Below are 23,459 nucleotides of genomic sequence, written 5' to 3' on the forward strand. Positions count from 1 at the left end.
AACGAACACAAAATGCGAGTTGATTTTACAATTTTTCCAAACTAATGGCATGTTGTTTGGACAAGGTTGTTTCTATCTATACAAACACGCTTCGTGGAGTTGGAGTGAGCCATTAGAAATTCCTTACATTCTTTTCGCGTTTCAGTTACAGCAAAAAAAACTTCCATTTTTTTACTTTTAGCTTCGCTATCTTAAAATGTAATTCTGTGTATATAAGTCAAATCTCCGGTTGACTTGGTAATCTTTACAAAAATTACCACCAAATGTCAGTCAATTATACTGGAACTTTTGAAAAGTTTTTAATAACATAGATTTTTTTACACGATTCATAATTTTGAGAGGAATATCTGCGGTTTGACGTGTCCATCCTTTTAAAAATTATGAATATTTATCGAAAAATTTCACTCAATTTTACTGAACTTTGTTGCAGAACTTTTATGGAATTGATTTCTACTTTTATGGCCCATAATTGAAAGAGAAATAAATTTACTGGGTCGAGATTTTATGAAAATTAAAATTGTTTCATCAAAGACTATCAGGAACTTGTTAATCGCGATTTTCAATTCCCTCACGTCAATAAGATTTACGTTCGGCTTATTCGAGGCGAATCAAGGTTCGGATTCGACTCGTTAAAAGTATAATAAATATAAAATCAAATATTGAATTCTCTAAATAATTTCTTTAAATTTGTTTCGAACTTTCAACTATTGTAATCCGGAAGTTCAAAGATTCTCGGAAGTATCAATTAACACTAAGTTTGGATTGATAGGTTATCTCTCTCTCTCTCCAGCTGTGCGGTAACTACTTTCACGCATCAAACTTGCGTAAACCATGTTTGTTTATTGCTTTTCTGTAACCTATAATAAAATTACCTGACATTAGGTTAGCAGAAAGTGAGAATGAAAATCCAGGTTAAACGGAAGTTTATAATTTCCTGTGTTTTCATAAGCAAAGGGGTTGAGTGTCACGTGATTGCTATCGGGTATATTCATGTCGAAGATAAATAAAGCTAAACGGGTGTCAGCGAAATGATGTAAAGGGCATGTTATAATATTTATAATATGCTAGTGTCCTTTTTACATCATGCCTTGATGAAGATTTCTATTTAGAAAGACGAAACATCAAAATAACATCGTTTTGCCAACAACGGTTGTGCTTCATTCATTCCCTACAAAGAGTCGAATGTTTATTTAGATTTCAAATTAACTGATGTTTATATACCGATAAAGTATTCCACGGAGAACCAAACCGATTATCAAGCAACGACACCCAAGGTTCTAATATTTTGATTAAATTTTATACAAACGGACTTTCGCTGGCGTCCGCTTTCCCTAATCTCGAACTAATTGTGTCCTGAATTCTGTTATTATTATCTACCGGTCACTTCCGGTAGAAATTTCTGGGGCAACAGAAGTCGAAATTTGGTCAAGTGTTTTATTTTACTAAGGAACAACAGGCTGGGAAAATAGATCGAAATTTTGACATAAATATATCTTGTGTAACTGTCAGTTAGGTGTTAGTGGATACATGTAATGAAATAATGCTGCAGCCGTTGAATTGAATGTCCTATGTGACACATATATTGCGTCCGTAATTTGGCCCGATTGTTTTAATATCAGCGTATTTCCACATTCCAGTCAAACGAACACACAAGAATAAAAGAGTATAGAGCACTTGAAATTGCAATCTTTATCAAATGATGTAAAACCTGGGTGTGCGACCTTTAATACAGGATGACCAGATACAAATAACTGGGTTCAACCGCGGGCCGCACTCCTATAAAACATATGTTTTCTAGTAATTGCAAGCACAAAAAGGTATAATAGGCTTTTCGAGAATTACTCGCACGTGCCAGATTAAACAAAACTAAAAACTTGTTTCACGGGCCGCAGACGATTCAAAATTGTCTTTTACTCGCGGGTCTTACAATTTTTCCTTGTTCTACACTCCTGATGTTTTTTCTTGTTGTACACACCCGATGTAAAGTATTTATATCCGACCTTGAAAACATGTATATACGTCTGTCATTATATGTCGAAATTAACCTTTCTTGCTCAGTTCAATTGGAACATCGCGTCACCTTAAGACGCCATTTGTGACCTCGAAGTCTGGGTTGAAATGTAACACCATTGTGCTAATCCAATTTCTCGCGTCCATCCGCTACTTCCAATGTATTTGTTTTATTTCATTCTGTTTTCTTAAAGAAATTAAGATATTGTTTTAGAGATGTTGTTTGACCTAGTCGTGTGCGGCGAGTGCTGCTTGTGTATTCAGAATTCCATTGTGAGTTCGGCACAGCTCAACTTTTAGTCATGAGCTCATGTGAGAGTTGCAAACTGTGTTCATTGAACGTTATTAATTTGAATAAGGAGAAGTGTTATTATGCATTGCTCTAAGTTCTTGTTTGATGTATGAAACCTGCACTTCAAATTTGATAAGTATAAGTTTATTTCGACTCCCTAATCTGCATAAAATAATTGATAAAAAACAAATATAGGAAAACCGATAACAGAATCAGGCGAGCAAACAAAACCTTGAACGAAGCGCTAATGAGGTCGCCCTCATTCAGTCTAGGAAATGTATATGTTGACATGGATGTTACTAGCGCAGAAAGAAAGTTCACAGAGTTTATTCTCTAGAGTATATTCGTTCCTTCATAGCTGAAAACTTGTTGTTCAGTTTCAGTCTTGCTGAGGTTTACAGCATACCCATCCATCTAAATTCGAACAAAATAGTTAATAGTAATCAACGCTTGAAGTGTTGGTTACAAGTTGTTGTTATTATTCGAGAGCTCACCCACTGAAATGGGACGAGCAATCAAGTGGATCTTATTCTATTTATTGGTTGGTTATGGTTTGTTGTTTGTATTCGAGAACTCGGCGACTAAAATGGGACGAGCGATCAAGTGGTTTAGATACTATTTATTTGAACTGATTTCATTACAACAACACAACAAGACCTTATTTATAAAAGCACTATTTTATTCATAGCCTATGAAGTAGTCGTTTCCAAACTCGCCAGATCAGTCAGTATCGGCAACAGATTTCGCCATATGTTCTACTGTCTGTCATTAGTAACTGGTATTTGACGATAGCAGAATATCTCTCTTCACGCGTAACTATTTTCGGTGCGAGAATCGCAGTTATCTACGCTTAGCAGAAAATTTCCGGTTTTGATATTGAAGTTATTTATCGACTAATAAAAAGTATAAGTCACTCGATAAGTTTACTCTTGAACAGTGAGAATTTAAAATATTCTACAAACTTTTTACTCAATGTATATAGGCAAAGGAACACCAAATCGAATGAATCTCACATTGTAATTGCCGCTTTCGCGCCGGATTCATCCACATGTTTGCATCTTTATATGGCATTTTATATTTTCATTTCAAATTGAGCATATCACAGCGGATGAATTGTTTCCTTGGGCGGTAACTTTTGGCAACGGGAGAAAGGCGGCTGAACTACAAAATTCCTTTGTTATTCTGATTTGGAATGCTCTATTGAATGTGCTATACTATATAATAATAAGCTATGCTTGTAATAGGCGAAGAATTATTATTTTTGTAGCGAATTGGTAAATTATCGTCCTTTAGTGTTCACGATTTTACTGCAATAGAATAGTGTGAAGTGTTTTTTCATCACATTTGAATGACTTTATTTTTCAAAGTTCAGCACGAAATGCTATTTTGCAATATGCTTTGTATTTCTTCTAATGATAATAAAAAATAAAAATTCTGCGTTCTAGTACACGTATCTGTAGGTAGGCGCCATTAATACATGTCTATGTTATATTCAGTCTCCAATAAATGCAGTCTAGAAAAAATTACTAGTAGAATGTAACGGTAAAGCCGCACCCACCTCCAACCATTTCCAAGATTTATACCATTAAAATATATTTCTGTTTCCAGGTTTTAATCATACACCATACCTAGCCTATTCAAAATATTACTCTTACCAACCTTTTAAAATAAGTTGTTATTATTTTTTTAAATATCTAATTCATCAAGAAGAATGGCAAAAGAAAGGTAATTCAATTTTTTTTTAATTTTTTTTTTGCGAGCGAAAATGCTTAACCGGCCTCATTGTGCGTGTCTTACATTAAATACAACCAGCACATACTCCGAGGTTTTAACAAGATCTGTGGAATCGGACAAAAAAGGAACACAGCGCTCTGAAATTAAACTCCCGGTCATTTAAAAACCCACTTCGACTCCGGTTCGAGAACAATTTTGACTCCAACTCTACCTCCGAAAAATTCAAATTTTGGTAACGAAACGTTTTACGCTTGCGCCGTTGCGCGACTCCCGCTTCCAAGAGACTCAACATTCGGCACCAAATGCTGACTCCTTCTAATATTAATTGAAACATAAGTTCAAATACAATCGAATATAACAACAGACAAATAATAATTTAGTCCAGGTTGCATGTAATATATTCTGACTAAAACCCCATCTCCGAAAAACCCAAATTTTAAAAACAATAACTTAGGTGTATGCGAACCTTTGATATAATGTTGTAAACCTCTAGTAAACTAAATTCCTTTTGAGTCATTCAAGATCTGTAATTTGGACCCCAACTCCGGACGTTTTTGAAGCATAACACACTCCAAATTTGACCCCACAGCTCTGATATGAGTCGCATATGAGTCTCTTTTGATAAGCTGTTGTAAAACAAATTATTTTATTTATTTTTTTCAATTTTCTACATTTCAGATAAATGAAGCCTTGTTATAAACAATATAGCACTTTCGGAAGAGATGTTACAAAACATGTCAGAATATTTTTTATCAATTTTTTTTTCTGAATTTCAGGGAAACATGGGCAAACAAGATCGAGTCATTCCTCGTTGTGCTCGGCTACATTATCGGACTTGGAAACATTTGGAGATTCCCTTATATGGCGTATAAGAATGGCGGGGGTGAGTTTTATGGTTAAAAAGCCGCAAAGTTCATTTTTTAATTCAAAACTGAGGTCCTAAAACTTGCTTTTTTGGAACCCCAAAATATGCCTAACTAAATTTAGAGCTAATGGGTGTTCTAAATTTGTCCAAACAAATACTTGATATAAAATCCGTTAGTTATGCGTGTATGGCAATCACTTCATCAGAAAATTTTTCAAAGCCTTCGGAAGCGTTTAGTGTTTTTATTGGACCTTTTCTAAAGACCTCAAAAATGTATTTGCGTTCCTCTCCAGTGCAAAACAACCTCTATTTAATCAAGAAAAGTTTCCTGGCTTCTCTAGGCCCGCGATTGATACTAACATATAACGATCGGTTATGTATGGACCACTGTACCACGAAAATGGTGGAAAAGAAAACAACTTCACTATTATGAAAAGCTTTTCGTCGAGCGCTTAAAAAATCAACAATTTCCTGTCCCAGATTGTCAATGCTTATTCAAATATAACTCATATATATGATGCTTTCGTATATATGGCCAACCATAGTCTAGCATGCTATTAGAGTTTACATTTATAGCTTGAATTTCCGCGGGTGGGCGGGAGAATACTATCACGTGATCGTAATATGATCCAGCGTGAAGCACTGAGATACTTTCATCCATCATAATATGTTGTGAACAGCACCGGGCGTCCTAATCACGTGACCTAAAAACCGCGGTAAACAGGGACATTCCTTTGGAATGCCAGTTTGTGCGTTGAATTGCTGTTTTGGCGAGCGTTGGAACCGCGAAAACATGCATACATGAATAGTTTAGAGATCATAGTGTTATTATCAATATTCATATTTATAAATAGATCGACACTAATGCTACAGAGAAGAATTTTAGGGATTTATCTAGTTCAACTGGTTGAATCAATATTTTGTATAACAGCTTCGTTCTTATATATATATATATATATAGGTATAACTTGCTGCTGAATAACCTCTTAAAAAAGTCCGCCCTTCATCGGGTTTCTCCATCTGCGCATGCGTTGATGGTTAACGACCATTGGTTATTATCGGTGGTGAAATTCAAAATTTTAATCCCCCTTTATAACGAATCCACTAACAACAACTGGTTCCCCCATTTCATAAAATGTGTATGTATGTCATAAATCACGTGACCTAAAACCGCGGTGAAGGGAATTGAGGTTTTGACCAGCGTTGTGACGACAAAACATGCATACATTACCTCCAAATATTCTTGCCTAACTAAATCACTTTTGTTCAGGTGCATTTCTCATCCCGTACACCGTCTGCGCTGTGGCGATTGGGTTTCCTCTGTTCTTTATGGAAACTGCTCTAGGACAATTCATGAAACGAGGTGGCATTGGATCTTGGAACATTGTCCCTATTATGAAGGTAAATTCAGTTTTTTAATAATTCAGGTTTGAGTAGTCGTGAGTCGTTTGTGTGTGAAGACTAAGGCACCGGTAGTCTATTAGGCAGATTGCGTACTTGTACTACTTCGTTTTGGTCTTTGTGTCCATATATTGCTCTTTTTACCTTATTCATATTTTGAGTGAATTAATTTTGCATTATTTTGGTCAATAATTAATTGGAAACAACTGATACGCTGTCTTTTGTATACGCTTGTCAAAAAAAGATCCCGTGGCCTTAGCCAGAAATGGAAAGAGCACCGATATAAGTGTCGAGGACGACCATTGACATCCTAACATAGGTTTTAGAGTTCATCCCTGCGACGCCAGTCAATTTGTAAAATATAAAAATCAACTTAGATATTCTCAAAAAGCAAGAAAATAGGATAAAATACAGCATTAATTGATATATCCATTAGTGGCGTGGTAATTATTTTAATTTCGCAGCTTTTTCACGACGCAATCACGTTTTCACCCCAAACAAACGGTTTAAGCATTCATTATGTTGAAGGGAGCTATGTAACGAAGCATTGCGTTGCTATCGCGTGAGAGATCTGCATATTTGTGTTAATTCACACAAATAAGCGACTGGATTACATTTATCACCTTGGGAAATAAAATTGAAAATGTTTACCACGGTTACCGATGAATTCAAAATGAACTGATTTTAGAAAAGGTAGATTGTTACTCGCCTAGTGAACTGGTTGTCAATCACGCACCAATAGCGCCACCTATGGCCATACTACGGCTTTGCGCGACATAGCCACATCCAATGTTGCGCCATCGCGTTTGGTTTTCTGTTCGTATCGTATTAGATCAATTACGATTATATTCAATTACTTTAGAGTGTCGATGCTCGTCTCCATCGACAGTGAAATACTAGTTTTTAGTTTGTTTGTGCACTTCATATGTGCAGTGCGTATTTTGAAAAATAAATGACTGATTACTGATATTGCAAGAGTCGAATGACGCTGTATTGTATGAGATTTTTAGAATTCTCAAGCAATTGAGTTTAATTTTCTCCTTTTGATGTAACAAAAAATATTTTTTTTGAAGATTTCTGCACCACGATTTGATATTTATTCTGAGCTCAATCCTTTGATTCACACTATGTTTGAGTTGGGTTCAATATGTCCCGGAAATCTTTCTATAACCTTTGAACTATTGTACTTTTTCTAGGGATATTCGTTCAATATGACCCGGGAATCTTTCTATAACCTTCCAACTATTATTCTTTTTCCAGGGAGTCGGTATTGGTACCTTTGTGATTGCTGTATATTGCAATATATATTACATAGTGGTTATGGCTTGGGCCATACTTTATTTCTGCATAACTATAAGCCACGGAACTTTACCATGGACGACATGTGGTAAGATTTACATTTTTTATGATTTTATTATAATAAATTGCAGTTTTAACGCAATTTTAGTCGGCTTATCTTCGATTATGAATGATTTTTTATTGCAACAAGTTTGCATTAGAAATTCATTCCTACCCGAACATAATCTGAATATAATTGCGAAATTTTTATCTTTTTTCCGCGTGGGAAGAAATCAAGAAAACAGCTTGCGGGCAGATAAGATTTCTTGGTAGTGAGTTTAAATTTGAAATGGAAATTTCCACTCTAATGATAAACAGAATTTTTATTCAAGAAATTTCGATAAGAAGCTTAATTTTTTCACAAATAACAAAATATATCCCTAAGAGGTCACGATCATTTTTGAAGTTTTATGATATTCAAAAAAACTATTCGAAATATTTATTCAATAAACACAGACCCCGCAGATTCGGTTATGTAAAAGGTTTTTTCTCTTTTGAATGTATTTTTTGGAGATTCAGTCAAGCGATGCTGTATTTGTTGATTTTATATTTTTGTGTGTGTTTTTGCACATCAGTGGCACGCGATCGACCTTATATCGCAAGATAGAAAATGCTAATATGTAATCAGATTATTTGAATTGTCAAAAAATCACTTTTCTTTTTTTGGGGATTCAATATTTTATCGATGAACCTAAAATAAATTGGGAATTTTATTGAATGAGCAATCGTTACTTTGAACATAATGAAGAGGCAATGCTTTGCACCTCCCGTGACTACATTTAGAAACAAAAATCTGAAAGTAAGCGCGTCATATTTATCAATTTTGGTCAAAAATAAATTCGCGCCATCAGGGCAAATTTAAATTTGGCTCACACTTAAAGGTACATAACTATTTGGAAATATAAGAATTATTTATATAAATTACTAAGCCTTCTTTGGAACAATCCTTCAATCTCGAATAAGATTGTGTTTTTGACTCGATTTGTTCTATCGTTCCGTGCCACTGATGCATTTTCAATTTGATTCAGTGTAATTTATCAATGATGACGACATTTTGATGACGTAATGGAGAACTGGAGTTGATTACATCACAATTTGATGTTGGCACAAGCATATCATCCGCGATTTAGGCTATGATTTGAATGATAATCCTCAATACGGCGATAATGTCACAAGCAAAACAATGGGAACATTGTTTGAATAAAATTAAAAATCAGCTCCACTAAGTTGCGTGAATTTCAAACAACACGTCTTACCATTTATCAAAATATTTATCGTCTTTGTGGCCGCATTATAGAATGTTCATGTCAGCAGAAGTTGACATCTAAGGTCACTCTGTCAAATTATTTTCCGCTATCAGAGTTTATAGTATTAGTCATATTCTATAGTTCATTTAAGGTTAACGATTAGTGCAGAAAAAGCAGGCTTTCATTATTTTGGAATATTTACCTATAATAAACTGCAAAAAATTATGGAGGATGGAACTTTATTCACCTCCGCATATTCAGGAAAAAAGAGAGCTATTGACTCGAAATAAACTAGTATAAATTTTCCCCCACGTATTATACGAAAAAGATGACAGCGCCATCTATCGAATTCAACAAAATTACTCTGAAACAATGTTGCGTTTACTCCCACATATTGTATCAAAAAAGATAACAGCGCCGTCTATCGACTGGAACAAATTTAGTAGAGATCGATATTTTATTTACCGCCACGTATTGTACAAAAAAAAACCACAGCGCCATCTATCGACTCCAGTTCTCTCATTTATATTCGAATAATTGTTCATTCACATTCTTCTTTAGATGAAGCAAATTGTTGTTCGTACCGGCAATTCTTCGCATTTGCATGTGTTTAACCCCTCACAACAGGTTTATTGTACAGTAAAAACATGTTTTACCATGCAATATAATGTTAAATTTACCATGTATTTTTGTTTGGGGGCACAGACAGCAATTTTCAACTTATATTGAGAATCAAAATTTCTGTTTTTATATTTGAAAATTTTGCGCCATTTTTAGAATTTTATAGTGACTCCAAAAAAATCATAATAATTCATCGTTTGATTCACTGTTTGATTACGTATAATTTAGCGCAAACAATAACAAAATTTGAAATTTTCAATCTTGATTTGATTTTCGATTTAATTGTAATTGTATTTTTCATGGTGTTTATTATATTTGATGACCTCCTAATTCGGAGCGCATACATAAATTTTTCATAAATTTCGATTATATACGCTGTACAGAATAATTTAAAGTAGTTTATAAGATTCTCATACTGTTAACAGCGAAATCTCTATATTCACAGATACATTCCGATTGAAGATTAGGAATTTTTTTTTAAAAAGGATTCAATTGTTGTCTGTGTTTCCATCTTATTTATAGAAAGTGGGCGAACAAGATCTTCTTTTTTACATATATTTCGGCAATATTTTACATATATTTTTTGTCTTCTGAAAAAATTTACAGGCAGTTTTACACCCTTGTGTTGAGTTCAGCTGATCCTTCTCCCGCAAATTTGAATTAGGGAGTATTGCGTATTGAACTGCAAGTATTTTTTTACTGTTTACTCCTTATTTTGCACCCACATGTGACTCACAAGGTAGCATTAGAACGATGATTGGGAAATAACATAATTTCTTCTCACAAAGTATTTCGTTACGAGATTATGTTATTTTGAATTAGGATTATTCCAGAGTTCAACTCTTTTGGGCATTATTATCGCAGAATTTGGCAGTGATTAGAATTTCAGTAACGAAATCCAACTTTGAAATAGTAATTTGAGTCCTATAATAGAAATTCCCTTCACTTTGAAATATATTTTGCCAAGCATGGCCTTATAGTATGCGTATTAAATAGACTATATTTAAAACTTAAGAACAAAATTACTGAAAAGCTGAATGCTACAATGACATTTTGTCGAAACACAAAAGACTTTGTATTTAAAATTAATCCTAAATGATTCGATCCCAACAGAATTAAATTCGACGCAATTTTCTTATATAAATATGACATCATTATGCTAATTATTCAGGAATTACGAATTCTATCATGTGGTATTATCCCGATAGCCTGCCTTGTTCGTCTGTTTGGTCTTTCACATGATCTTGTTCGCCCACTCTCTCATATTCACAGGTGGCTTTTACGCACGAAATATATATTTTTGATATAAAATTTACTAATCTTTGCGAAAAAATTGCCGGTAGTTAAGAATTTGGTATTTATTTTGATTGGTTAATGAAAATCAGTTGGCAAAAATTAAAATTTTGAAACATAAATGAAAAATTGGTTTGTTAAAAATCAAAATTTCGTGCGGAAAACATAAATCATGCATTTCATTATTATATTTTTGTGTGTTTGTGTGTTATTGCTACTTACAACCTATGACATCATACTTGCCAAACTATTGTCCTTTTGTGATGCCATAATTATCTTTATGACGAATATCTGTCTTTATATATAAAAGGTGCACCAGCCATTTAAGGAAATTATTTTCAAAGTAGTCTAAATTTTTTTTAACGCTATACTGAAATCGACATTTGCCATTCATGAGCCGAAGGTGTATTGTACATCACAGGGCGGTTTCCTATTGGCTCATATCCCGGATGTCTATAAATAACAATCATTTTTTTCCGGTTGAGCTTTCAACTCTTATCAAACTCTGTCTGTGAATATCAACTGTACAATCAGTTCAAGCACTCTTGAAACTTGTAAATACATGTAGTTACCCTCAGCTCATCAAGAGGCTTGTAGTAAAATGAGCGACATGCTACTCCAAACATACTTCAGTGATTGCTATTCGTCAACTCTGTCGATTTAAATCGCAATGTCTAATCATATTGTCACGTAATGAAATAAACTCAGCTTTAAAATTATATTTTAATTTAATCGTAGATTAAAATTTTGGCAAGTGTGACGTAACAAATCTTTTCTTATTGCAGAATTTCCCGCCTTTTTTAAATTTGTAACCTTTTTATCCAATCAGATAACTGGTGGAATTCCGAAAATTGTCTTTCATACAATGGTGAACGAAATGAAAGTGCTTTGAACCAAGTTTCGGTTTCAAACATGATGAATGGAACGTTGGGGAATACTACGTCGGTAAATGGGTCTGCGCCTGTTCTCTCTGTGCTGGAGTTCTGGAAGTAAGTAACAAACTTTATTCCAGAAGTATGTGTACCACTATGGAGGTAACTAATTTTGTTCGTCTACTTTACATCAAGTTGTGTAAAGGGACTGAAACCTATGGACGGGGGTATATTTACTTCGCTAACACAGACAGTACCCAAACCCGTAATAGAACTAAAAGAAGTAAAATCGAAATAAAATTATGGCCTAACCCTAACCTGGCACCTCGCTACGGGAGTACCAATAAGTGATTACCTGTAACTACAGCGACAACATGGAATACATTTTTTGTATTCTGGAATAATAACTACAACGAATTAAACTCGTTCGAGTGCTTTATCATTATTCACTTCATTTTAGCTACCCCTATATAGTAGAATAGTAGAATACTATAATAGTATATTGGACATGTGATAACGCTTTGGAGCCTAAAGTGCAACTTCTAAACGGGACCTAGAAGATACGCGTTGCAAAATAACCAATAAAAAAAATATATTCTTCTTCTTTAACAGTGATTTCGTTCTCCGAAAGTCTGATGGTTTCCACGACATGGGTACTTTAGAGAACTGGCCTCTGATTCTCAGCTATATTGGCGGTTGGATTGTCTGCTATTTCTGCACTTTTAAAGGCACAAAGTCGACTGGAAAGGTGAAATATGTTTTGATTTTGTAACAAATATCAACAAATGTATGCACCAGGATGAGTTGGCTCAATTTTCCTTGTGCAAAAACCTTGCGAAAACGTGCAAAAACCACCAAAAACTTCGCTAAAACCCTGAAAAGCCACATAAAATCTTGCAAATGCGTGCAAAACTCTGAAAAGTCACAAAAATTTTGCAAAACCGCGAAAACCCACCAAGAACCTTGCAAAAATGAATACTGAATTTTCAAGTGTTTTAGGCCTACATTTGACCAAACGATTTAGAAATTATTTAAAGGTGGCCGAAAGATAAAAATACATTATTTCGCTTATGTCAACGATTGGAACGGTATAACTATTTCTTCGATTTCTCTGTAGTTTTCCTATAATAAAATATTATGAGACATCATGACGTAACTCCGGATGAGGAGTTGTGTAATTCCTTTGTCGTCGGAACTTGTTCTATTTTGAATTATTTGAAGTGCAATCTGAACAAACTTAATGCGGTTTGTTTGTTAGATCTTGCTGACGGTTGTTGAGCGGTTTTTTTATATTGATGAGCTTATGGCGTAATTTGGACTCAAAGTCTAAACTCTAAAGGTTTTCTAATCCGGTCTGTGTCGCAATTTGTTTTGAAATCATGAACGTTTTCGCAACTGTGTGTCAGCAATTAGATTGCCGGGTGATAGTTTGCATATAGTTTATTACTAAATTACTCAGATTTATGATTAATCTCTACAGTGTTACAAAAGCAAAAGCGAAAACAACAAGAAATTGAATAGCAATTTCAACAAATTCCTTGTGCTATTTTTAGCTAAAAAAATTGAAGATTGGGATTTTAGTTTGGTTACGGCAGCATCAGGCTAGCCAAATTGAAATACCCAACGGGCTGGATTTGTAAACCGAATACCAAACTGTGTCTGGAATTGCAGACTCATTCTAAAATTATTTCTACACTCGTCTTAAACATGGATATGAAATTCGAATAAGATTTAATTTATCATCTCATTATATCCGTCGCCTCGGAGCGTTCTGTTAAGTTACTGATACTGTCACCTTATACCAATCATCGTCTTGAACCGCAGATTCTGTTTTAATCGTCCATATACACTATTCTGACAAGGGTTAGGAAATTAAAATATGATTTGAATCTTTCTTATCTCATTTCATGCAACGCCTCAGAACGTTCTGATAAGTTCACTCGAGTCAAAGCATCCATCACCACTTTGTATAATTACGCGATCATCTCTCGATAATTAGTTTTATGGAAGCAATAAATAACGTACTTGATGACAGAGGTCATGCATTAACATTCAGATATTACAGATTGAATTGCGAAGTCTTTTAACAATACTCTTAACATCATTAAACATGTATAAGTGAAGTAAAAAGCTTTTAACTTCACTGTTGTCCTTGCAGTGCGCAGTTAACTCGTTTGGTACGTGTTTCGAACCAATATTACACATACAACGACATTTATTTTTGATTCTTTCTTCTATGGCTTGTTGGATAAGCCGCAGACAGTATTTTTATGATAATTTTTCCAAACCAAAGACACGCGCTCATTCAGTCATGAAGGAAACCCAAACCGCAAAGCCAGGTCATGAGAAATCCATGAACTATTGAAATGTACGGTCTAGAGTTATAATTGAGAGATGTGGCGCCTGTAAATAACGATATTATCGAGACACATTACTCAAAGTAATTAATCAATACAATCATAGTCTAACTTCTTCTGACAAAACAAGATAAATCCTTTTTAATTCCTATTTGATTGTATATTCTCCATTGCAATATTTATATAAAGATTTTGGCGATTTTCCAAAGTATCTGACGATTTACATAAATGACTATGTTATTTTTATATATTGCCCATTTGATTAATTTTATTCTTCTGTTAATTTGCAAATTATAAATGTGTTTCTTTATTTTCAGGTTGTCTACTTCACAGCCACCTTCCCGTATTTCGTTCTTCTTATTCTTCTGGTCAAAGGTGCAACATTACCCGGTGCCATCGATGGTGTGAGATACTATCTGAAACCGAATATTACAAGACTGGCTGATCCTCAGGTATAATATTAACCAAACACATTTACATGAAGTAGGTTGTTTTAGAGCAGTGGTTCTCAGTGCGTGATAAGTGATTCTAAAATTGCTTATTCAAACATGTCAGCAAAAATGTTAGTTTTCCGTTTCCGAGAAACAAAGCCTGATTCTAGGATGCTAGAATAATACTCAAAGTATATGTGGAATATTAAATTGGAAAAATTGTCCCTTTTAGGTTTAGGACATTAGCCAGACGACAGAATGAAATTTGTTAAAGTGTGGCGAAAGATATTCAATTATTGCGAAATAGGTGATTCTAACATTACTTGCATGTTCATAAAAAATTCTTTGACCCATTTGTGTGGAAAAAATAGGTGTTAAAACAGACATGGGCGAAGTACGTCCCGCGGGCCAAATCCGGCCCGCTAGGTAATGCAATCTGGCCCGCATTATGCTGCCACAACCAAACTGAAACCAAATTTTGATGTTTTAGTTAAAAATAGCTCAAGGAATGTGTTGGGTTTGCAGTTAAATTTAATTCTGGCACGAAGTTTATTGTTTTCCACTGTTGCTTTTGTAACAATGTAAACATTGTTCATTAAATGTAACTGTAACGTCATACTTACATGGCCCGCCAGTCTAGGTGGGCATCATTTTTGACCCCTGGTCCAGAAACCGTGCTCACCTCTGTGCCAGAATGATAGTCAAACAGAATATTTGAAGTATTGAATTGGATAAACTTTTGTTCATAGGTTTGGGTTGATGCTGCCAGTCAAATCGTGTATTCTTACGGTATCTGCTTCTCGACTTTAATCACTTTTGCGAGTTTCAATGAATTCAACAGCGATTGTTTCAAGTGAGTTCAAGATTTAATTAAAATTGGATCCCAATTGTTATTTAAGATAGGATTTAAATATTTATCCGGGGGGAGGTAAGCCGATAAGACGACTGTAACACTGTTGATATTGTTCATAATCAGACTTACATCTAGTCTAGATGGGTAAAATGTTTGGCCCTTGTCCAAAACCCTGCCCACACCTGTTCTAGATGCTCGAGGAACCATCTGTAATAGTTTAATTAATATATACGAGCAAAACGAAACCATCTTTTAAGTGTAGCAAGTTAAATAACAGTGGCAAACCTATAGGTATTTGAATATATTTAAACAATACACAAAAATCAATATAGACTCTCGGTTTCGCATGTAAACTTGCGTATCCCTGCGACTGTATTCTCTCGAAATGCCAGTGTGCCACGGAACTTCGGCTAAAAACCAGTTCTGTTAGCAAAGCAGTGCACTTTCTCGTTCTTTTTTATTCAAGTGATGAAGGGAATGTTTCAAAATAACATCTCGAGCTAATTTTGTTGTTCTTTGCTGACTTTGTTTTATTAAATTTTCTCTTACAGGCATGCAGTGAAGCTGGTTGTTTCCTGTAGTTTGACATCGTTCATCAATGGCTTTGCCATTTTCACGGTCATTGGAAATCTAGCCTATGTACAAGACTTGAACATCGAGGATTTAACTCTTTCAGGTGAATTATATATTTGCTTTGGATTCCGAATTATACATAATTCCTTATTTTGTAATGGATTCTTCAATTTTCATTTCATTCTGTGGCCACAGAAATACAATTGTGTTAGTGTGCAAGACTCTTGAATCAAATATTATAGTCATCTTTATTCTTGTCACGACATCATTAGCACTATATGCGTACGTCTCCACTTGTGCAAAGGCATAGAGCTAGGAGAAGAAGATCGTCTCGCGTAACCCATCTGATAGACTCGAACAGTCTTGGGATTTTGCGATCAGTAATTTTTTCTTCCTAGACTAGATTTCTTTTAAATTTCTTCCTAGACTAATTTGAGTGGATATGCTTAGGTCAATCAATTGACAACGTTAAAATGCTGATTATAAACACTACGTTAAATATCGAATAAATTATTTGTCTACAGGACCGGGACTTGTGTTCATTGCTTTCCCGACAGCACTTTCATTGATGCCGCTTCCTAACTTATGGAATGCTCTGTTCTTCTTCATGATTATTCTTCTTGGAATCGACAGCCAGGTAAAAAAGATGATTTTTTAAAATTTAAATACCCATGTTTATGGTTACGTTTTGTTTAAATTAAAAATCAATCTACATAAACTGGTATTTATCCTAGAAACCGTGCTATTTAGAAAAATGAGAAATGAGAACGAACAAGTAGATTTTAAGTTTTTTTGTCAAAAATCTGAAAATTGTTATATACTGTGAGATATATTAGGATGGTGACCGTACATTTGAACCCAAGTACATTTGAACCCATGTGTATATCCGCGGGTTCAATCTATATGCAGGTGCTAAAACCCATGGGTTAGATTAGTATGGGTTCAAATATCCGTAAAACAAAAAATTATTCTGTAGGTGCAATAGTATGCAGATGCAATCGGCGTGGGCTCAAATGTAATGGAACCATTAGGATATATATTGTTTATTGAGAGTTTCGTTGTTGAAGGTCAAATGTATGACAATACCTTTCAAAATCTTACTTGTTATATCAATTTCATCTTTTGTGTATAATATTCGGTATAAAGGTCTGCTAATTATTTAATATAATCTATATTTTTATTACAGTAGTCTAAACCCCTTTCTTATTTTGTTAGTTCTCATGCATGGAAGCTGTCAGTACTGTTATTATCGACGCCTACCCGCGGCATTTCATGAAGAAATACAGTAGAGAACTTCTTGTCGGACTGATGACGGTTGCCTACATTATAATCGGAATTCCGTTCATGTTGGAGGTAAAATCAATCTCTTTTCGTACATTGTATGAGTATTTAAATTATTTTTTTTATTTTTTGGCCTAACATGTACATGATTCGCAGTTCACAAACTCACCTCGATAGAAGTCATTCATGTATTGATGTCAACTATTATTCGCAGTTTTTGGCGATGTGGACAACAATATATATGATCTCTTCACTTTATATGAATCCCCTTTTGAACGCTTTCAAACTATATCCTGCGCTCAAAAAAATATTTCTATGGTCATCTATAATCTATATTATCACTAGAATAAAAATTTGTCTTTTTTACTTCATTTTATTGAGTCTTTTCCCCACCTTTATGTACATCTGTTACATCTTGAATAATGCCAGTTTGACATTAGTGCCTACTTTTTATCATTGGTGAAGAACTCATTATTCACATGTTCACCCATAAAACTAGATCTAATCTAATGATTTTGCCACAAAGCCATTCATGTTCATGAAAAAATTCAAAAAAAAACTTCCAATTCAAGGATAATATTTTTGGTTTGTGTGAATGGACTTCTCAACGAATTGAAATTCTTTCTCGAGCGGAATCTATAACGAATTGAAATGCTTTTTTTCAGGGTGGGATCTATCTTTTCGAACTTTTCAACAATTATGCGGTCGGAGGAATATCAATGTTATGGCTTACTGTTGTGGAGGCAGTTGCGATTGGCCATGTATATGGAGCAGATAAATTTGTTGACGATATTCAACTTATGATCGGGTACAAAGTTCCTCGATATTTTAAGATCTGTGTCATGTGGATTTCTCCTCTTTTAACATCGGTAAGTTAAGGCAAATACATACGGGGTGTCCATAAAGTTCCTTTGCAATTTCAGTTTTGGTATGAAGTCAGTTCTTAATATATCTTAACCAGACTTGTTGTTTTTTTAATCAATAATTGTTTAATTTCGTTTATATATCTGTTATTTATACCTCATTTAATATATCTGTGGAGGTCAAAACAATGTCGGTATCGATAAATTCCCTTTGCAATTTTTGAGTTTTTAAGACTTTATGGACAGTCGCTCTCAGTCGCTAGAATTGGTTAGGAATGCGTAACAATGTCACTGGAATTATTTCTAAATATTTCAATTTTAAAATATAAAAACAAGTCGAACTTTAGAATAAAACCTTCTTTAATTACTGAATTGAAAGCATGGTTTAATACTTAGATTAAGTCCATGAATCTAAAAACAAAATAACTGGCTAACTAATTGCATACCCGACATCGACATGGACTGGTAACCGGACGAGAGGTCGGGGTTCGCCCTATGATTGAAACGTCTTATCGACTTTCATCTCTCTCAGGATAAATATGTAAATCCTAATATAATGTGTATTCTTGGTACTCCCGAAGTATGTTAACAAAGACGGCGGACACTGGAACGTAGTAAAGGCCATAATTTCAGGTACAAATATGGGAGTCACTTGTCTAATCCCCGAACTCGTAGTAGAATTAAAATAAGGAAAATCGAAATAAAATTAGGGCCTAACCCTAAGCTGGAACACACACTACGTTCCGATGTCCGCAATCTTGGTTCACATACTACGGGAGAACCGTATTCTTAATTTTCTCTTGATAATTTGATACCAATATTAATCAACATTCCTTCATTTCAGAGCATCTGCTTGTATTACTTCGTTCGTTACGAGCCACCTAAAGTTGACGAATACCGATTCCCTCCATGGGCTCAAGCTGTTGGTTGGATGTTAGTCATGTCATCTTTTCTTTGTGTTCCGTTTTTCGCAATTTACAAACTCTGGTCAGCAAAAGCAAAAACTTTAAGAGAGGTTCGTTAGTTTTATTATGAATCATTGCGTAGTGAAACCCTTGGAGAAAACTCAATTACAATGTTTTCTGTTCTTTTGCGAACTTAAGTCAATTTATGAACTTAACTACTAGGTCTAAATGACACACTCTATCCAGTGGTGGGAATTGAGGGGGTTCGTACGGGTTCATTGACAAGTCGTGATATTAGCGAACCCGTTCATGTTTTCAGGGGATGCTTTTCTAGAAGGAGAAAACTTGTTGCCAGTATGTTCTATACAAAAGTGAACCTTTTTTTTTAATTTTGAATCCCACTACAGATTTTTATCCAAATGATGATCTCCTATGTAGTTATTGACATACTCAGATTGCGTTGCGATAGTGTCACGTAGGTCAAATTGGTGGTGCTATTACATTTCAGTCTTTTTGAATTTTGCTCTAAACGAGTCTCTGCTCAAACATCGGCTTGGCTTTTTGTAGATACTAAGTTTATAAAGTAAGTTTCTTTAACTTAAATTACAAAACCATAATAAAAGTATTCTAGGATCCAAGAGATTTTCAGCCGTCAACTTGCAATGGATGCTTGCCATTTAATAAATAAACGTTTGTTGGCATAACATCTTTTAACAGAGATATAATAATTATACGAATTTTCAAAACGTTGGTTTTATGAGTGATTCATTATCTAGGTCCAGTGTAATCACAAACATAAGCGTGACATCATGAGTTCTCAAGTACCTTGACAGGAACCCTCACTTCATAACCATGGCCCATCACAACTCCATTTCGCCACATCCGTCACAACTAGTCAATCCGCCGCCACATTTCACTGGTCAAACATAGAGATAATTCTAGTATTTTTTTCGATTTTTAGCCATTTCTAACTTCGCTGCCATTTTTATTGCAGAAATTTGCTGAAACCAGAAGGCCCATCTACAGTTCACACATTCTAGAATTGAGAAATAACGAAAAATCATTGAATGAAACTGAAAAAATCAGATTGGAAACCGATTCAGAACTCCAATCTTTCATTCCTGATGCTCACTACGATCACGGAGTCATCACAGAAAACGGTATCAAAGAGAACGGTGATTTTTCCCATGAGAAAATGTACCCCGTTGTTGAATGCATAACTGATAATGGCAATCCTGTTTAAAAACTAACAAAAAAACGGGAAGTACCTCAACCAATAAAAAAAAACTGCTGTACTGCGACGATATTTTATATATCGGCAACGAAGGAGATCGAAATCGGATCTCCACGTCTGAATATTCCGAAGCAAGGGAGTGCATCAAATAATAATATAATCCGATCAAAAATAGTTTTTCAACTATATTTGGGGTTTCAAGACGAATGCCGAAATGCTCAAAATGATAAAAAAAAAAATGCTTTCTGATTGAATATTTTCCTCATTTTCCCAAATCATTTTTTTTAGTTTTGTTTTTTGGGGTTGGAGCCCTCGATATAAAGCCGATTTCGGTTAACTTCCGACAAACTTATAATCGTATAAATTGTCAATTATATTTTTAAATCGATTTCACATACATCCCGGAAATCTTCTATTGGGTCAAAGCTCGGGGTCAGAGGTCAATCCAATACTCTAAATTCTCGGTTGAACCGGAAAATATAAACTCGTTTCTGGTTTGATCTTACTTGAATTTCTGATACATGACTGAAATCTGAAATCCACTTGATAAAATAAAGTAGCGTCTACGATTTATTCGACTGAATATACATTTAGAAGTAGTTTCCGACGAACAAGACCCCCCCCTGATAAAAAAAAACATATGAAGTGCAATTTAAAATAATGAATCGATCACAGTGGGAATTACTCGATAAAGATAAATAACAAATCACTGTTTGGCACAAACTGAAGTTTAAATACATATTTTTATTTTTTTATATATATTTGTCTATAATCGTTTTTTCTGCACAATGCGCCAATGCACGATATTTTAGTATAAGACACCCATCTATGGCCAATTAAAAGTCGTCAAATAGCAATGCAAAATCTATTTGATAAGACTCTGTTGTAGGCTAACCTAAATGACCGTTACATGCAAATGTATTTTGATTTACTGAATTTTTAATCGTGGTTAAACATTTTGATTCTAATTATATTCTTGATTCAAAATAGATGATAAAATTGTGTAATTTTAAAAATATAATCAATAGCTTTTATATGGATCATGCAAAAACTGTAAAATACTTTCTTCTGTTTTTATTACAACTAACAAAATTTCAAAATAAATTCCTAATAATTCGAACAAAGTACTAAATGCTGATTTATATTGCAATTTATGTCTGCTTCAATTTCGCTCAGTTTTCTTTCTTGTGGCAGCTTCCTTCATTGAACTTTATTATCCGTGTTTTATTATGCTATTTCTGTCATTTTGTGTTATCCAAGTCTTTCCAAAATTGTGAAATAAATTTTATTCATGGTATTCGTATTTTTACTGTGGTTGTGGTGACAAATGCAACAATATCATTCGGCGCTCCAGAAGTGCGAGTACCAATATGGAGATAATTAATTTTGTTCGCCCATTTTACATCAAGTTGTGTAAAGGGACTGAAACCAATGGGTAGGGGGTATATTCACTTGGCTAACACAGACAGTCCCCGGGAAAATCGGAATAAATTATGGCCTAACTTTAACCTGGTACACAAACTACGGGAGTACCTCGTTTTCTATCTAGCCGTACGGGTTCTCGACATCACTAACTAATATTATCACTAAACATTAAAAAAACGCAAATTAAAAGAACAGTTACAAGACGGATACCACGTCTTACAAGGAGATAAAACACGGGTAGCGAGCGCCATAGAGCAGGGTTACCCAACCTGGGTGATAACTGCACTGGGGTTCACAACGATAATAATAGGGTTTGGAAGATACATTTCAACGTATATCCACTGTTACGTATAGACGTTTTGTAAACGACATAAATTCATTAGTTCACGCAATCGTAGATGTTACGGAACCTTAACAATGGGAGTGAAAAAGTTGTTTCATACTGATCCTTGCTTTCAGCGTCTTTGTGGTTTATCTCAGTGCAATAAAGTCATATATTGATTGTGCGCGTTATTAAATTATCACCAGTCGAGAAATTGTAAAAACTGAATAGAATCGTTGTTGCAAACGGGGTTTACAATATAGTCAACAATAGCACAGGTTCACCACATTGCAAACTAGGAAACAAACCCAAAAGCGTAAGTTTACCACATTGCAAACCAGGAAACAAACCCAGAAGCGTAAGTTCACCACATTGCAAACTAAGAAACAAACCCAAAAGCGTAAGTTCACCACATTGCAAACTAGGAAACAAACCCAAAAGCAAGAGTCGGTTCACCAACTCATATGTTAACTTTGTTAATATTAAATTTGGCGACTACTACGGAAATACCCAATATTTAGCAATCAATTGGTTGAGCTTTTGGTGTAAAAAATAAGAAAAGTAGCAGAAGTTGAAAATCTTCAAAATGAAAATTCGATTTCGGATTTATTTTATCAAACTTCTTCTGATGTGTGAGGCATTTTCACTTCTCAAAGGTGAGTTCAATCTGGAATTGTATTTAAAGACGAATATTTTCCTTCGTATAATTAGCAGTATATAATTCAATCATCTGGTGTGTGACCCTGAACTGTGGCAAAAGGGTGTTACCTTTTAACCACAACACCATATGACACACATGGGTAAACTAAATCCCGCGGGCTAAATCCGGCCCGTTGGGTAATTCAGTCTGGTCCACCTGATGCTGTCACAACCAAACTGGAAACAAAATTTTGCTGTTAAAATTAGCTCGAGGAATTTGTTGATACTGCAAACAAATTGAGTTTTGACAAGTTATTGTTTTCTACTTTTGCTTTAGTAACACTGTGAATATTATCCATAAAATGTAACTTTCCACCTCATAGTTACACGGCCCAGTCTAGATGGGCAAAAATTTTGGCCCTGGATCCGAAAACTTTTCTCACCTCTGCTATATAATTAGCATGCGTGACTCCAACATTTCGAGAAGAACCTGATCTGGCAATAACCACTTAAAAATGATGTAATGCAAAAGTATGCCAAAACAATTATTGCCGTTATCGCTTCTGTGAACAGTTATAAATTATCCAAGGCAGTATTTTATTAAGTAAACGAATAGCTTGCGGATATCATAGGTTACTCTTATGGAGCCCCCGGGAATCCGTATGAACCAGTTTTAGAACGTATGGTCTAATAAACACTTAATAAACGAATAAAACAAAAAATAACATCGGGTTCGCTGACATCTCGAAATTTTAATAACGGGTTCGCATGAATCTTCTGAATCCCACTGGTACATAGATGTGATACAGATGTGAACTCTGTTACAATTAGCTGTTTGCTGCATTTAGCACAAACTTTTCAAGCCGCGCCCCACTTTTAGAATTTGTAAATTCACGCGCCCAC

General features: G+C 34.7%; 1 protein-coding gene across 1 annotated transcript; it reads left to right on the forward strand.

Annotated features, from left to right (window-relative positions):
* Positions 1 to 3,883: 3,883 nt before the first annotated feature.
* Positions 3,884 to 21,467, forward strand: LOC120331848 (sodium- and chloride-dependent GABA transporter 2-like). The gene is made up of 14 exons (XM_078113464.1): positions 3,884 to 4,027; positions 4,813 to 4,919; positions 6,172 to 6,302; positions 7,563 to 7,689; positions 11,631 to 11,790; positions 12,286 to 12,421; positions 14,348 to 14,482; positions 15,211 to 15,314; positions 15,866 to 15,990; positions 16,412 to 16,524; positions 17,103 to 17,240; positions 17,834 to 18,037; positions 18,876 to 19,046; positions 19,931 to 21,467. Exons 1-14 carry the CDS (start codon positions 4,014 to 4,016, stop codon positions 20,177 to 20,179), a joined length of 1,914 nt encoding a protein of 637 aa, XP_077969590.1. The 5' UTR covers positions 3,884 to 4,013; the 3' UTR covers positions 20,180 to 21,467.
* The last annotated feature ends 1,992 nt before the right edge of the window (positions 21,468 to 23,459 follow it).

The sequence above is a fragment of the Styela clava genome, chromosome 6 (genome assembly GCF_964204865.1).
Source record: "Styela clava chromosome 6, kaStyClav1.hap1.2, whole genome shotgun sequence".
NCBI lineage: Eukaryota > Metazoa > Chordata > Ascidiacea > Stolidobranchia > Styelidae > Styela > Styela clava.

What these genes read in the sequence shown, in the direction of transcription:
- LOC120331848 (XM_078113464.1), top strand. An exon ending in GGCGTATAAGAATGGCGGGG is followed by an intron (nt 4,920 to 6,171) that starts GTGAGTTTTATG and finishes ACTTTTGTTCAG; the next exon opens with GTGCATTTCTCATCCCGTAC. An exon ending in TTCTTGGAATCGACAGCCAG is followed by an intron (nt 16,525 to 17,102) that starts GTAAAAAAGATG and finishes TTATTTTGTTAG; the next exon opens with TTCTCATGCATGGAAGCTGT.